The 15,300-nt window shown below is 42.6% G+C and overlaps 1 protein-coding gene across 5 annotated transcripts in view; it reads right to left on the bottom strand.

Moving 5' to 3' along the window:
- Positions 1–919: 919 nt before the first annotated feature.
- sned1 (sushi, nidogen and EGF-like domains 1) overlaps positions 920–15,300 on the bottom strand; it is a 65,131-nt gene continuing 50,750 nt past the window's right edge. For 2 of the 5 annotated variants that reach the window (XM_017356625.4, XM_073954138.1), the window contains exons 23-32: positions 13,260–13,372; positions 12,901–13,179; positions 12,678–12,807; positions 10,583–10,665; positions 8,361–8,459; positions 7,844–7,960; positions 1,861–1,948; positions 1,677–1,756; positions 1,507–1,537; positions 920–1,426 (exon numbers count right to left, since the gene is read on the bottom strand). In XM_017356625.4, the coding sequence (XP_017212114.2) occupies positions 1,512–1,537; positions 1,677–1,756; positions 1,861–1,948; positions 7,844–7,960; positions 8,361–8,459; positions 10,583–10,665; positions 12,678–12,807; positions 12,901–13,179; positions 13,260–13,372 (1,015 nt within the window). In that variant the 3' untranslated portion in view covers positions 920–1,426; positions 1,507–1,511. Of the gene's footprint in view, positions 1,427–1,506; positions 1,538–1,676; positions 1,757–1,860; positions 1,949–7,843; positions 7,961–8,360; positions 8,460–10,582; positions 10,666–12,677; positions 12,808–12,889; positions 13,180–13,259; positions 13,373–15,300 lie in introns of all 5 variants that reach the window. The other 3 variants (XR_011015987.2, XR_012407974.1, XR_012407973.1) reach the window with 3 other exon arrangements.

Genomic DNA, 15,300 nt, shown 5'->3' with positions numbered 1-15,300 from the left:
AAGATTAGTACAGTGCAGAAAGCTGCATTTCTCATTTCAGTGGCTTTATTACACTGTAAAACCCAAGAGTCAACTTCAACAATCAAATGAAATGAGTGTTGTTAACTCATAATTTACTGAAAGTTAATTCTACTCTTTTAAAAACAGTTTTGAACTCAGTTGAAGGTGATGAGTTAATTAAATACCTCATTACTTCAACTTAAATGGAGTAAGTTCACAATATAAATAGTAGTTTTTTATAACTCAAATGGTTTGTAGCGATCAAATTCCTCAAACGGTTTGAGTTGCCTTAACTTATAGGGTTTTACAGTATTCAGTTGGTTTGAGTTCTCTTTATTTATTGGGTTTTACTGTGCTCAAATTGCTTTATTTACAAAAATGGATTAGGTTTACAATACTCAATAGGATTAGTTTTTTTAACTTAAGTGGTTTGTTGCAATCAGTTTCCTCAAATAGTTTTAGAGCTACCTTAACTTTTTGGGTTTTACAGTGCACAATAATTTCGGAATATCCAAATTCACTATACATGCTTTCTGTATATTGTTTATAGCTTATTTTCATAGATAAGGAAGAAGTCTCATGTTCCATAAAGCCAGACCATCAGCGTCATAAAACGTTGCCTGATAAAAGAACAGTTCTTAAAGGAATAGTTCACACAAAAGTTGAGAGTTGAAGCTACAATCTCAAAAGATATTGTAGAAATCAATTAATTTACTAAATATGTCAGTGGATACTGGCTATCAACTAACTATTTTGTGTTCAAATTGAGTGTGGTGCTTCTCATTTTTGGTTGAACTCTTACGTCAACCTTTATTTCCTTTTTACAATATAGCGACATCTTGTGGTGATTCAATAAGGTGTATCGGTGAAATCCTCTCCCCTGTATACAAGCCTTTCCCATTAAAAACAGAAGGTCTCCTGACGTTTTAACAATTTTATTATTAAAATATTCAACTACAAAAACACAGACTATAAACACTATTTACACGGTAGCTAGCAAAGAGTTTTGCTTTACACAAACAGAAACAACGGTGTGACTTTTTTCCTCAGTATTTTTGTGCAATCTTTCTGTTGAAGAGATCCAGGCTTTAAAGAACTGTTGAATGGAAATGCTTTTATGTTTTGAAAACTGAACAGGCAATAATTACAAAAAAAAAAAAAAAAATTCCCTGAGGGATTTGACGGCCACTACATTTCAGTATCTCATAATATTTACATTTGAGGTATGCTAACTGATGCAGGTATCTCCTAAATCATATGGTTGAAGGTCATTTACAGATCTGAAGTTGTATTTGACCAAAATGGTCCATAGAACAATACAGACAATGAAAGGTGACCAGTGATGCAAAAATGGACCAACGATGATGGTAATGCATCCTCATTTTAATCGAGAGAAGTAATTACTCCCCAAAGTTTATTCAGCCTCCTAAAACAGAAAAAGAAAACAACATTCAATATGTGACAGCAATATTATGTCCATTGTTTATCCACAGAAATGATTCCTACCTATATTATTGTTGTTTTTGAGTTCTTCTGTCTGATGAGAGAATGGAAAAAGAAATTATTTATATGCACAGAACTAATCATCATAATCCAAAAGTCATTTTCTTGACATTTTCATTGGCAGTTAAAAACAGAGAGGAAGATTTACAAGGTTGTGAACATATTGTACATACGTGGAGTTTTCTTAGGCAGCAAAGGCTCACAGATCTCTCTAAAACAAACATCCTGTTGAACTTTATATGTCCTTTTGTACCTAAGGGTGAGATCATGTACTCAGCAAAAAAATAGATACAACAGCTATTGAATTAGACTGGACCAAAACAGGACAACAGACACGTCCAGGCAGGAGACACTCACAAATAATGGCAGACACCATCCTCCCACACAGGCACACTCTTTGTTTCGGAGTAAAGGCGAGTGCATGGGTGAGACACTCGCTGGCAATCTATGACCAGAAAAGAGAAAGGAAATACAGAAAAGGTGGAGTCGTTTGAATATCTTGTTTCAGGCAATATTATTTTTCACTTGGCAGGATAATAATAATAATGATGATAATAATAATAATAATAATAACAAACAAATATGCTAAAAATAATTAAATGATCATCTTTATTTTCCTGTTAGAAATTGGATGAAGCATAAAATATTTATTATTCAAATAATATTCAACTAAAAAACAAGAGATTGTAAACATGATTTACTTGGAAGCAACAGGATTTCTTTAAAGAGAAACAATTTGATTTTATTCAGTTATTACTATTATTAATATTTTTAAATAGTATTGCTGTTGGAAAAATATTTTGAAGATTAAACAGTCAATAGTTCATAGTTTTCAGTCCCATCCACAAACTTACTCTACAAACCTGTTAAGGTGCCATTTGTTTTAAATGTGGCTACATTGTCTTAATGCATTAGGTTATATTAAAGGGATAGCTCAACCAAAATACAAAGTTACTCATCCTCAAGTGGTTCTAAACCATTGTACGTTTCTTTTTTCTGTTGAACACAAAAGGAGAATGTTTCTGAAGAATGCTGGAATCTGGCAACCACTGACATTCATATCAGAAAAAAATAAATTCCATGGAAGTCAATGGTTACGAGTTTCCAACATTTTCTAAAAATATTCTTTTGATTTCAACAGAAATAAACTCAAACAGGTTTGGAACAAGTGAAGGGTGAGTAAATGATGACAGAAAAGTTATTTTTGTGTGAATTAGCCTAGCAGTTTTGTTTCTAATAAGCAATTTCGCAAGTTCCACTATTCAGGAAAATCCTGATCACCTTTATATAGTTTGCATCAACAATGAAGTGTTCACTTATTTTAGCCATTTAATCTCACTGTTTTATTACTTAGTGAGGCCAGCAGGGGTCGCTCAACTTGCGGCCTGTGTGAGTCATAATGCCCCTGTTAAAGTGAAGGGGACACTATAGTGTCAGTGGGTGCCATCTTTCGGATGAGATGTTAAACCGAGGTCCTGACTCTCTGTGGTCATAAAAAATCACATGGCAATTCTCGTTAAGAGTGGAGGTGTAAGCCCGGTGCCCTGGCCAAATTCCCTCTCAGCCCTTAACCATCATGGCTTCTCAATCATCCCCATCCACCAAATTGGCTGTATCACTAGCTATGTTTCCATTCACCTATTTTTATGCCCATTTTGCATATGGGCATAAAAAAACGGTTGATGGAAACGTCACGATGCGCATAAATTTTGAAAATGCGCATAAAAAGTTATGCGCATAACTGAGTAGGATAAACCTTTTATTCGATAAGAAAAGATGTGCATAAACTAAGATGGAAACACTTTTACCGCACAAACTCCAGCATGCGCATTAAAGAAGGTCATGTGATTTTGTTAAAAGAGATCATTTGATGACAAAAATGGGTTTGAATGGACAAACCATCAGGCTGAGCACATTGTTCACCGTTTCAGTATTAGTGTTATTATATTATAAATGACCTCCAGAATCAAGAGCGTCTGTGCACCGCGTCTGACACCTTCACCGCACATTCACTGCATGTCAGGATTGCTTTCTGAGGTGCAAGTCATTTATTAGATGAAGAACAGATGACGCAGCTTCTCCTATCGTGGCAAATTCCGTTTTCACTGTTGATATTTGGCGCCAGTTAATCAGGAAGTAAAAATTTTGTTCGCTTTGATCATTGAATGGAAACGCTGCTTTATTCGCACGACTTTAATGCGATAATCCAGTTTTGATTATTGAAAAACGGCGGAGAGCAAGGAACACTGCCAACAGTTATAGGTGATTGATATGCCAATGCAACTGGGCACCTACCCACAGGCCCGCAGCTGCAAGCCCGCGACACACGGCTCCCCAGCCTGTGCTGGAAGCATCTGTTGAGGCAACAACATGACTGGATGCCTGTCCCAGAGGCACACCGGCCTGCAGGAACGAGGGGTCGTTCCAGGGGCTGAGGGTGCGGCGACACAGCGCAGTAACAGAGACTCGGTGTGCGCCCGCATGCCATGCGCGTCTTGGAACTCGATCTTGAAGCCAGTGCTGAAGTGGTCTCATATGGAGCAGTCTGAGCGGCGTGACAGCCGCAGCGGAAGCCATATGTCCCAGGAGCCTCTGAAAATATTTCAGTGGGACCAATACTTTGCTGTCGAGCTCCCTCAGACAGTTCAGCAGCAGGCAAGCGCGCTCTCCGGAGAGGCGCGCTACCATGGTGACCGAGTCCAGCTCCATCCCGAGAAAAGAGATCCTCTGCACCGGGGCGAGTTTGCTCTTTTCCCAGTTGACCTGCAACCCCAAAAGGCGAAGCTGCCGGAGCACCTCGTCTCTGTGCGCAGTCAATTGCTCCCGAGAGTGGGCTAAAATCAGCCAATCGTCGAGATAATTGAGTACGCGGATGGCCGCGAGCCGAAGGGGCGCTAGGGCACCCTCCGCGAGTTTGGTGAAGACCCGCGGAGACAGAGAGAGCTTGAAGGTGAGGACCTTGTACTGCCATGCTCGACCTTCGAACGCAAACCGCAGAAACTGGCGGTGGCGTGGAAGAATGGAGACATGAAAATACGCGTCCTTCAGGTCTATGGCTGCAAACCAATCCTGAGGGCGGACGCATCGGAGGATGCGCTTTTGCGTAAGCATTCTGAACGACAGTTTGTGAAGGCAGCGGTTCAAAACGCGCAAATCTAGGATTGGCCGTGACCCACCGCTCTTTTTGGGTACAATGAAGTACGGGCTGTAAAACCCGCTCTCCACCTTGGCTGGAGGTACCGGCTCGATTGCACCTTTCGCCAGGAGGGATTAGCAATCTCCTCTCGCAAGACAGGGGCGGACAGGGGATTACCCCTGGTGAAATACACGCCTGTGAACTTGGGAGGCCGTTTCGAGAACTGTCTGATTGTGCGTATGAGCCACCGTGAGGGGCTGGCCCGCGCTAACCAGGCAGGCAGAGCCATCGCTAATGACGTCATTGCAGCAATCGTTGACGTACCCGCGGAGGGGCAGCGCGGAGCGGGTGTGCTGATCCGGGGACCGCGAGGGTCCCACAGAAGAGCTGGAGGAGAGCAATTCGCTCTGGCTCCGCACCCTGACTCCGGAGGGGGGGCTTGGGGGCTGGGAGAAGGGAGACCGTCCCCCCAGCGCCCGTGAGCCGCTGGCGGAGTATGCAGACCCTGCGAGCTGAGAGGCAGCGTGTCCCAGACTGGAAGGGCTTGAACTGTGACATCCGGGGAAGGGGAAAAATGCTCTTTGTTCAAAACTGGTGGCACAGAAAAGTACCGTTGGAATATGGGCCCCGCCCTCCAGCGGGGAAAGAGCAAGTTTCCTCCTCTCCAGATGGCCTGTCTCAGGGACGCTTCGCGGTCCGTTTACCAGACTTAGCGGCGCCCTGGGCAGGAGGGGCTGCCGGGGGCGGGGCGGGGCGGGGCAGAGGAGGTGGATGGCTCGGCGGGGGACGGAGCGGGCTTACGGTCCCGCCGATAGATGACATTGCCCATCGCATCCGACTGCTCCTTCACCGCCTTGAACTCCTGGGCGAATTCACCGACGGTGTCGCCAAACAGGCTAGCCTGGGATATGGGCGAGTCAAGAAAGCAAACTTTGTCAACATCGCGCATATCTGCCAGGTTTAGCCAGAGGTGGCGTTCCTGGACCACAAGTGTGAACATCGTCTTCCCCAGTGCGCACGCGGCGGACTTAGTAGTCCGGAGAGCATAGTCGGTCGCGGTGCACAGCTCGTGTAACAAGCCTGGGTTAGACCCACCCTCGTGCAGCTCGGCCAGCGCCTGCGCTTGGTAGCGCTGGTAAGTGGCCATCGCGTGCAAGGCGGAAGCTGCCTGGCCTGCAGCCTTGTAAGCTCTAGCTCCGAGGGAGGCAGATAACCTACAGGCTTTGGACGGGAGACGGGGCGGACCGTGCAAAGTAGGGGCGCCACGCGGACAAAGATTGACCGAAATGGCGCTCTCCACCTGCGGGATCGCCTCATACCCCCTGGCAGCTCCACCATCCAGGGTGGTGAGGGCGGAGGCGGACGCAGTGCCGGCAGAGAAAGGTGCCCTCCAGGACTGCGTGAGCCTACTGTGCACTTCCGGGAAGAAGGGGACGAGAGGCTTCAGAGTGATTCGTCTAATCAGATGGTAGCATTCTAAAAGATTTAGTGATATTGAGCTTCAAAGTTTTTGCATTCCATATAGCAAATGGTATGTGTTAACATATGTTCCCCTGGCCTTTTGGTCCTCTACGTAACACCCATCTAGTCGGTCTGGCCGCGGGGCTGGGGGATGAACCATCTCCAACCTGACGGCCAAAGCAGCCCGAGAAAGCACAGCCAACATGTCCGCTTCAGAATTTTGGTCCTCTACGTAACACCCATCTAGTCGGTCTGGCCGCGGGGCTGGGGGATGAACCATCTCCAACCTGACGGCCAAAGCAGCCCGAGAAAGCACAGCCAACATGTCCGCTTCAGAATCCGTTTTGACGGCGCTCGCTTGCCCAGAGGGGGCGAGCGGGTCCGGATCATCGTCGGACAATGAAAGCCCGCCCTCCGATGCCGCGGAGGACATCTGATCTCCGGTGTCAGCGGGCGTGAGAGCTACCATCTGATTAGACGAATCACTCCCAGCACCCGAAGCTTGGATGGAGCGTTTGGAGGAGCGAGAGGTCCGCGAGCCCTTAGGCGGCAGATTATCTTTCGCTGGAACCCTCAGATCTGCCCGAGCGCCCGCTGCAGAGCAGGAGGCGACTGGGGTGGCTCACTCTCTTACGAAAGTTAGCCGCGATCTCAACTGCGCGCCGGTCATGGCATCGCAGTGACGACATGAACCGCCCCCGAGCACCACATTAACATGCTGGACCCCCAAACATGTAATGCAGTGATCTTGCCCATCATCCGGAGCCAGGAAACCCCCGCAACCAGAAACCCACAGTCGGAGCGCAATCCTGAAAAGGATGTGCTGCACGACTGTGTTGCTCTTTTAGGAAACTGCAACAATACGCACCGCTCTGGAGGACCAGACCCAAAGGGGCGCCAGGCAAGGGAGAAAACCCAGCTCGACCGTCTGCTGCTGCGTGGACTCGCTCTGGACGGGAGACACTCGTTCGCTCGATGTGGCTGTAGACAGCAAGAGGAACCCTCATGAAGCTCGATCAGAAAAGTCTCTGAAGCGAAAAAGATAGCGTTTGCTGGCGCCAGGTGTGCTTATATGCTCAGTTAATTGGCGATGCAGCACACCTGCGCAAGCTTACACTGCCAATTCATTGCTTTCATTGGCCCGTTCAATACTCTTTCAGACAAGTAGCTTCTAAACCGAATCTCCCATACGTGGATTTAGAACATCAAATCCACTTATAGTACTGGAGTTCCCCAACCGAAGGGGAACATATGTTAACACATACCATTTGCTATATGGAATGCAAAAACTTTGAAGCTCAATATCACTAAATCTTTTAGAATGCAGATAGAACCTTGTAATTTTAAGGTGATGATATGCTGGATTAAGATGGCAGTTCATTCCGCTGTGGCGACCCCTGATGAATTTCAATTTTCAATTTCAATTTCATTATTTTTATAGCGCTTTTTAAAATGTAGATAGTGTCAAAGCAGCTTTACATAGTTCTAGTGAATAAAGGCACTTAGCCAAAGGAAAATCAATGAATGAATAATTAATTAATAACTAAATTATGTTTTTAGGTTAAACAAGCTGTTTTAAAGTAGTTTAATTTAAGTTAAGGTAAATTTGATTCAAACAAATACATAAGTCAACCATGTATTTTGTTTATTTGAATCAAATTAACATAATTTTACTTTATTTATGAGTGTGTCTATGTGTGTGTGTTTGGATGCTTGTGAAAGTGTAGACATTGTAATACTAACATAGCTCACACCGTCTGCCCTTGAAACCGCTTGGACAGTTGCAGCTGAAGGACTCGTTGATCTGTGCACACGTTCCACCATTCTGACAGGGCTGAGTTCTGCAGTCTTGAGATGACTCTGAAATTACAAACACGAATACACAATGCTTTGCTACAGGAAACTTTAAACATGGGCACGTTTCCAGTTTTTTCATGTTTGAGTTTATTTACATAATCGCATGCACATAAATGTGCACTTTTAAACAGATATGAGTCATTTTGGAGGGAGCTGAAACTAAAACAGATTGCTGATAGATGTGGTTGTTTATGGTGACTTCAATGCTGCAGATTATTCAGACTACACGCAGTGGTGTTTTGTCACAGTCTCGCACTCAGCTGGGACTAATTAGAATGATTGAATACCACCAACTGTTAAAACACTCTTGTGTTTTAACCAAGAACTCCATGCCTAATGCAAATCAACAAATATCCCTTGTCTGATAACAGTCTTTATTAAGTTTTATTGAAAGATCACTTACCAGATTTACTCTTTGACGCTTCTTCAGGAATTTCCAGAGCTAGACTAATCTTATTTGTGGTTTCTTCCATCCTTTCTAATTTGATTGGAGGATCAGGCTCTGCTTAAAAGATAACATGACATTTGTTAAAAAAGTTGAATAAGTAAAATCAAGATAACAAGTTCTAAAATATAATGATATATATTTCCGGAATAAAAACCTCTATTTTTTTATTAAATTATGTGTTTTTATACTGCAGTATATTTTACTATATTATACTATAATATACTATACTATACTATACTATACTATACTATACTATACTATATAGCCCAAAGTCCAAACTGATTCATACCCCTGTCAAATTCTGATTCAAAGTTACTTTCATTCAAGCACAGTTTTTTTATTATTATTTTCCCTTTTTATTTATTAAAATATATAAAAAACACACATTCACTAATCAACATAACTAACAACACAACATACATATAAACATAGTGCTTTAACATTGTGTACATATAAACAAAGACAACATCACTACAGTACAAGCATCAGCATCATTATGCCCACTACAATTACGTTAGAGGCGTCACGGTGGCGCATTGAGTAACACGATCGCCTCACAGCAAAAAGAATGTTGGTTCAAGTCTTGACTGGGTCAGTTGGCATTTCTGTGTGGAGTTTGCATGTTTCCCCCCATGTTTGCATGGGTTTTCTCTGGGTGCTCAGGTTTCCCCCACAGTCCGAAGACATATGGTACAGGTGAATTGGGCAAGCTAAATTGCCCGTAGTGTATGTGGGTAAATGAGTGTTTATGGATGTTTTCCAGTGATGGGTTGCAGCTGGAAGGGCATTCGCTACATAAACCATATGCTGGATAAGTTGGTGGTTCATTCTGCTGTGGCGACCCCAGATTAATAAAGGAACTGAGCCAAAAAAAGGACTGAATGCATTATATTTGGTATTTGAAGTAATTTATAAAAGGACTCCACATGGCAGTGAACTTGGATCCAGAACCATTTAAATTAAGTCTTATTCTTTTTACAAACTAAGGAAATGCAACACATCATTGGCCCATAGTTTAAAAGAAGGGGGAAATGATTGTTTCCAATTTATTAAAATCAAGCGTCTTGCCAAAAGAGAAGTAAAGGTAATGCAGTCCAGATCATGTTTTGATAAAAAATAGTTATTTCTATATGCATTTTTCCCAGATGGGGGCATATAATCTGAGAGAAGAACAAAATTTTAGGAGGTTGTGTATGTCTGTATGTGGTGTGAAATTATGGAACAGTCTAGAACTGATTCTCAAACAATGCCAGGATATTAATCAATTAAAAAACTTGTATAAGTATATATTATTAAAGCAATATAATGTTGAATAAAGGTGATAGAATAAAATAAGAAAAGTATGATGAAATTTCAATTAATGGCTGTTTGCAGTACTATGTATTTTTGGGTCTTTGTTATAAAATGTAAATGTACAAATGGAATCAAACATATAATATGTCAAATATGCCAAAAGGGTAAAATATGTCTCATGTAAAGCTCATATGTCTCATGTAAAAAGAAGAGACAAGTAAAATAAGACATAAGTTAAAGTAATAGACAAATGATATGTGTGGTAATGGGGTGGGAAAATAATAAGGTTGTGCTTCATCCCTTTTCATTCCTTTTTAAACATGTTGAAATGCATTTTTTAATTAAAGAAAAAATTTTTGGTTCTAAATAAATGAATCAAATCATATCATATACATAACCAAAGACAGCAGTAAATGAATTTAAACAAACATCTTTACAAAATATTCTGAAGTAAGATAAACATTTTTTTTGACTAAAATACAGATAATAGCAAGTTTTTTTTTTTTTTTTTTTTTTTTTACCAGAAAGGACACAGGCTTCTCCCAAAAAAAAAATTATTATGACGATGTACAAGAGGCAACATTGTGGGAAAAAAAATATTTTCTCAGCTTTTATTTACATCTAAACAAAAACTTTACGTATGAATTTGCCAGTGGTATGAATCATTTTGGGCTTGACTACATACGTATACACTATATTACCAGATTATCTGTAAATGTGGTACAGAATGATTCAATTCATCCTCAAATAAACTGATAACTTTGTTAACTCCAAGCAAAAATGAGTAAAATCCTTTTCAAGCCTCGAAAAGTTAATCTGAAATGATGCAGCATAAAATTAGACTCAAAACAAGAGTCTGAAAAGAGTATGAAATAACAACTCACTAATGCGGTGTCTGATGGTTTTATGTGGAAGTTTGGTAAATTTAGCTGTAATTCTCCCCCTTCCGTCGATAAGCTCTGTATATCTGAAAAAGAAAAGCAACAGAATTGAACACTGATCAAATGATTTCCTAAAGACAAGTAAATATAAACCACTATAAGTTTCTGACAGTATGATAAAATTGATATAAAATATCATGGATTCACGATATCACAGTGTTGTGTTTACCGCTCTAAAATAAGTTCTTTTTAAGCCTTTCAGGCTCAAATTAAATCTTAGAAACAGGCAAAATCTATGCTTTTAACTGTTGCAAATCAGCAATGCCTGCCTTAAGAGGGTTCTTTTTACATTTCTAAAAAACAACCACTTTTTTGCCCCATTAAACACAATATATTTCATTTTATTAAAGATTTATAATACCAGTAAACATGTCAGGCTAAATAATTAATAATTTAATCATTGACTTCTGCTGTCTTTATAAGTTTCAAATTTTTTTGGTGGTTTTAATACCTTGACTTTTCCAAACCGCGGTAGACCTTGAAACCGGTTATCGTCCCATGTCTAAAGACAAGTTTACAACACAACTTTGGCTAGACTTCCAAAAATTGGGTCAAAATACATAGACTGTGGCCAAACTGATGCTTATTTTTGTTGTTACATATGCTCATTAAATTTAATATCTATTTGTTCTTCTCTACTCAGAATCGTGTGTGTCTGTTTCATTTGCCAATCACAGTGCATAGGGTATAAGTAGGAAAACCTGATGCATTAATTTCTCAGATAAATTAGTGGGAGAAAACACTTATTTGCTGTTTTCAGGAGGATTGCCTACTGTCGTTGTAGTATGTAGTGTTTTAATTTGTTCACGTTGTGTTGTGAACATGCAGCTATATATATGACCATAAGAAATGATAACAGATGACAAAAAGTGGCTGGGTGTTGCTGTAGCCTAATGGTTAGAGAGTTGGATTCAAAGATGGTAGGTTTGAGCCTTATCACCAGCAGGGAGAGAGAAGAAGATATACTGAAGAATGTTGGAATTGAGGATCTATGTGCAATTTATTGAATAAAAGGATGATCAAACAGGCAGTGTCCAAACAGGGGCAAACAACAGTATCAGTGGTAATCCACAAGGATTATCCAAAATAAAGGCAATGGTCAGGTCAGGCAGCAAAAGATCATAAAGATCTTAATAATCCACAAACAGAGATGTTAAGGAACAGCCAGAGAAATAGTGATAAGTGCAAAGAGTAATGCCTCATTCACACTAGCATCAACTTTGTAGCTGTCTGTCGCTCTGGGTGGTGACCAGTTGCAAACACAAGGGTATATAGGTTTACCGCATGAAGAATACAACTGGCAGTTGTGCGACCTGAGAGAAGATCACGTGAGCTCTACTGGTGCTCCAATTGGCTGTCTCTCAAGAAAGTCGCTCTTCATTTGCATAAATTTGAAGGATTCTCAACTTTGTCATGTCCCTAGACAAGCCCACCCGGTCGCTGTCTGTGAGGCTTAATGGGAATTAGAATCAGGTGGGGTGAGGTAATGCATGAAGTCCCCTATAAAGAGGCTCCTGGGCACACCATTTGGTGGGTCTGGCAGAAGCATTTTTAGCTTAGCTTAGCTTAGCATAGATTAACTATTTTAAACTATATTCTGATATGGCTCGCAAACAAAAGTGAAGAGGGTTGGTTGGGGAGTCACGGATAAAAGTGAATAGGAAAGGGATCAGTAAAATGAGGTTCTGGCAAAAATTAAGCCCTAGGCTAGGAATTATACTCTTAATATACCGCCATTTTGTCTCTAGCATAATAATCAAGTAATTTTGGTGCTGTATCATAGTGGTGCAATGATTTGCCTGAAAATGGTCCCCAGCTACATAACTAGGTACAGTTAGAATATCATGCTAGAATTAGACAAAATGACACACTATTGTCTATTTAAAAAGAGAGGAGAGGCTACTGTGTCCCGCCCTGTCTTCGTTTTTCGGTTGAAATTATGTCAAATCAAGCAAAACTATACTTCTTCCAAGGCACCTCAAAGGAAATTTTAAAAGTGTGTTGATAATTATGTTTTTACATCTGTAAAGAACTCTACCTTAGTGGCTCTTCAAGGAGTTCTGTGTTTTCATCTGTGCCTCCATCTTGAACTTGTGTCAAAGTCTGCCCCATCTGGTAGTCCTGTCCACCCTGAGGTCTGTCACCTCTGCTAGTGCTCCTTACTGGTACTGTACAATACAGGATACACAAAAGGGGTCACAATGATGGCAACATCTTGACAATTTGCAGACAGGCAGAGATCATACATACTGGAAACTCACGTGTAGCAAAGGCTAGGTGTTGAGGGACGCTGTGAATGCTGTCCTGGCCTGTTTTGCGTACAGCAGTGAGGGTAAGTCGGTAGTGTTGTCCCGGAATGAGATCTCGTAGGGTGTATGTGCCTAAACTTCCTTCAGGTAGGTATCGGCTGCGGGTGTTCAGACCTCGAGTAATATTGACCACAAAACCATCTGGAAGACTCCGAGGATGATGGTCCCATGTGACCAGAGCAGAGGTGGTGGTGATATGGGAGATTGAAAGATTTTGAGGTGGAAGCGGTCCTGATAGTGAGCAGAATATATTATGTGCTATTATAACAGTGGTGCATGAGTTCATAACACAAAACTAGAAAGATACTCACTGGTCCAGAAGTGTAGGGGCCCGGCAGATTTGCTGGTTGATGGCAGGTCTTCAGGGCGCAAACCACTCTGAGTGACTACGTCTACTGTGTACATCTGACCTGGGAGTAATGTGCTGTGGGTTACACACAACTAATCAGTAAAATATGTGTTTTTCAAAGTCATATTTTAAACCTTTTTGATCTTAGAATGTTGTAGCAAATTTAGTGATGTACTGAAATTGCTTTTCATCTTGACTAAAACACAGCTCATGCCAGCATTGTGAACCTCACGCATTCTAAAAAGTGAAGCCAAAATATTTGGATTGCCCTCTGGTGGTTGGAATCAGTATAGATTGAAAACGTCTCGGGTTACGTATGTAACCATAGTTCCCCGAGAGGGAACGAGACACTGCGTCTAACCAGAACGCTAGGGGAACACCTCTTTTATACGCGTCTTGAAGCACATGTGAAATCAATCTAATGTAATTAAGCAGGTGTCGTCAGACCAGAGAGTATAAAAGCCTGTACTGAGCATTCAGTATCAACTTCGAATTTGCTTGAAAGAAGTAACAGGCAGAAGAGAGTATGGCGGAATACGCAGTGTCTCGTTCCCTCTCGGGGAACTATGGTTACATACGTAACCCGAGACGTTCCCCTTCTAGGGAACTTCAACACTGCGTCTAACCAGAACGCTAGGGGAACGCAATACCCACTAGGCCAGACTCACTGCTGACTGTGAACGCACACTACGCAGTGAGAATAGAGGACCCTGGTGAGGGGTCTACATCGAGTTGATAGTGACGCACAAATGTATGTGAAGTCGACCATCCTGCCGCCAAACAAATGTCAGAAAGGGCTGAGCCCGAAATAGAAGCTTTGGAGGCCCCGACAGCCCTTGTGGAGTGGGCCTTAACAAATTTAGGTGCAGGGCGTCCAGCAGCCTGATAGGTAAATGAGATAGTCTCAACTATCCAATTACTTATTGTCTGCTTATTTGCCGGACTCCCCCTTTTTGAGGGTCCGAAGCAGACCAGTAACTGTTCACTCTTTCTCCAGTTGATAACCCGGTTAACATATGTATTCAGAGCTCTAACTGGGCAGAGTAAGTTTAACTTCTCTTGGTCCGACGACTGAAATGGGGGCGGGTTAAAGGCCTGTAGCACAGCAGGTCTCGCCACATGAGTGGGCACCTTAGGCACGTACCCCGGTCTGGGATAAAGAAAGGCTTTGGACATGACTGGAGCAAACTCCAGAAATGAAGGTGCAACCGACAAAGCCTGGAGGTCACCAACCCTTTTTAAGGAAGAAATAGCTAATAAGAAAGCTGTTTTTAGTGTCAGAAACTTATCTGACGCCTCCTGCAGTGGCTCAAATGGGGGAACAGAGATGCCCTCGAGCACCAATGTTAAATCCCATGTCGGTACCCTGTGTGTGCTGACAGGCCTTAGCCTTATGGCTCCACGAAGGAAGCGACGAATTAGCGGATCCTGTCCTAGTGACTCATCATCTAGGGGAGAACGGTAGGCCGCTATAGCTGACACGTACACTCTCAGAGTGGATGCAGCTAACCCAGCAGACAGGCGATCTTGGAGAAATTCCAGCACTGAGGCTACCTGGCAGCTGACTGGGTTCAGCTGGTGTTCTCTGCACCAAGCTGAAAAGAGAGCCCATTTTAGGGCATAAAGCTTCCTTGTGGAGGGAGCCCTGGAGCTTAGAATGGTCTGAGCAACCTCGGTTGACAGTCCATACTCTATGAGGTGGGCCCCCTCAGAGGCCACACCCACAGTTTCCACAGGTCGGGTAGGGGATGAAGTATCATTCCTCCCCCCTGGGACAGAAGGTCCCTGCTGATGGGGATCTCCCACGAGAGACCCGCCAGCAGGGCTATGAGGTCCGAAAACCAAATCCTGGTAGGCCAAACCGGGGCTACCAGCAGTAACCGTACTCAGTCTTGACGGACCCTCTCCAGGACTCCTGGGAGCAGAGCGATCAGGGGAAAAGCATACAGACGTAGCCTCGGCTATGTCTGAACCATGGCAACCAGTCACGGAGGGGCTGGATG

This window comes from Danio rerio, chromosome 6, assembly GCF_049306965.1.
Source record: "Danio rerio strain Tuebingen ecotype United States chromosome 6, GRCz12tu, whole genome shotgun sequence".
Lineage (NCBI taxonomy): Eukaryota > Metazoa > Chordata > Actinopteri > Cypriniformes > Danionidae > Danio > Danio rerio.
The sequence above is the reverse complement of the archived record's forward strand: the minus strand, read 5'-3'. Positions and strand labels throughout refer to the sequence as shown.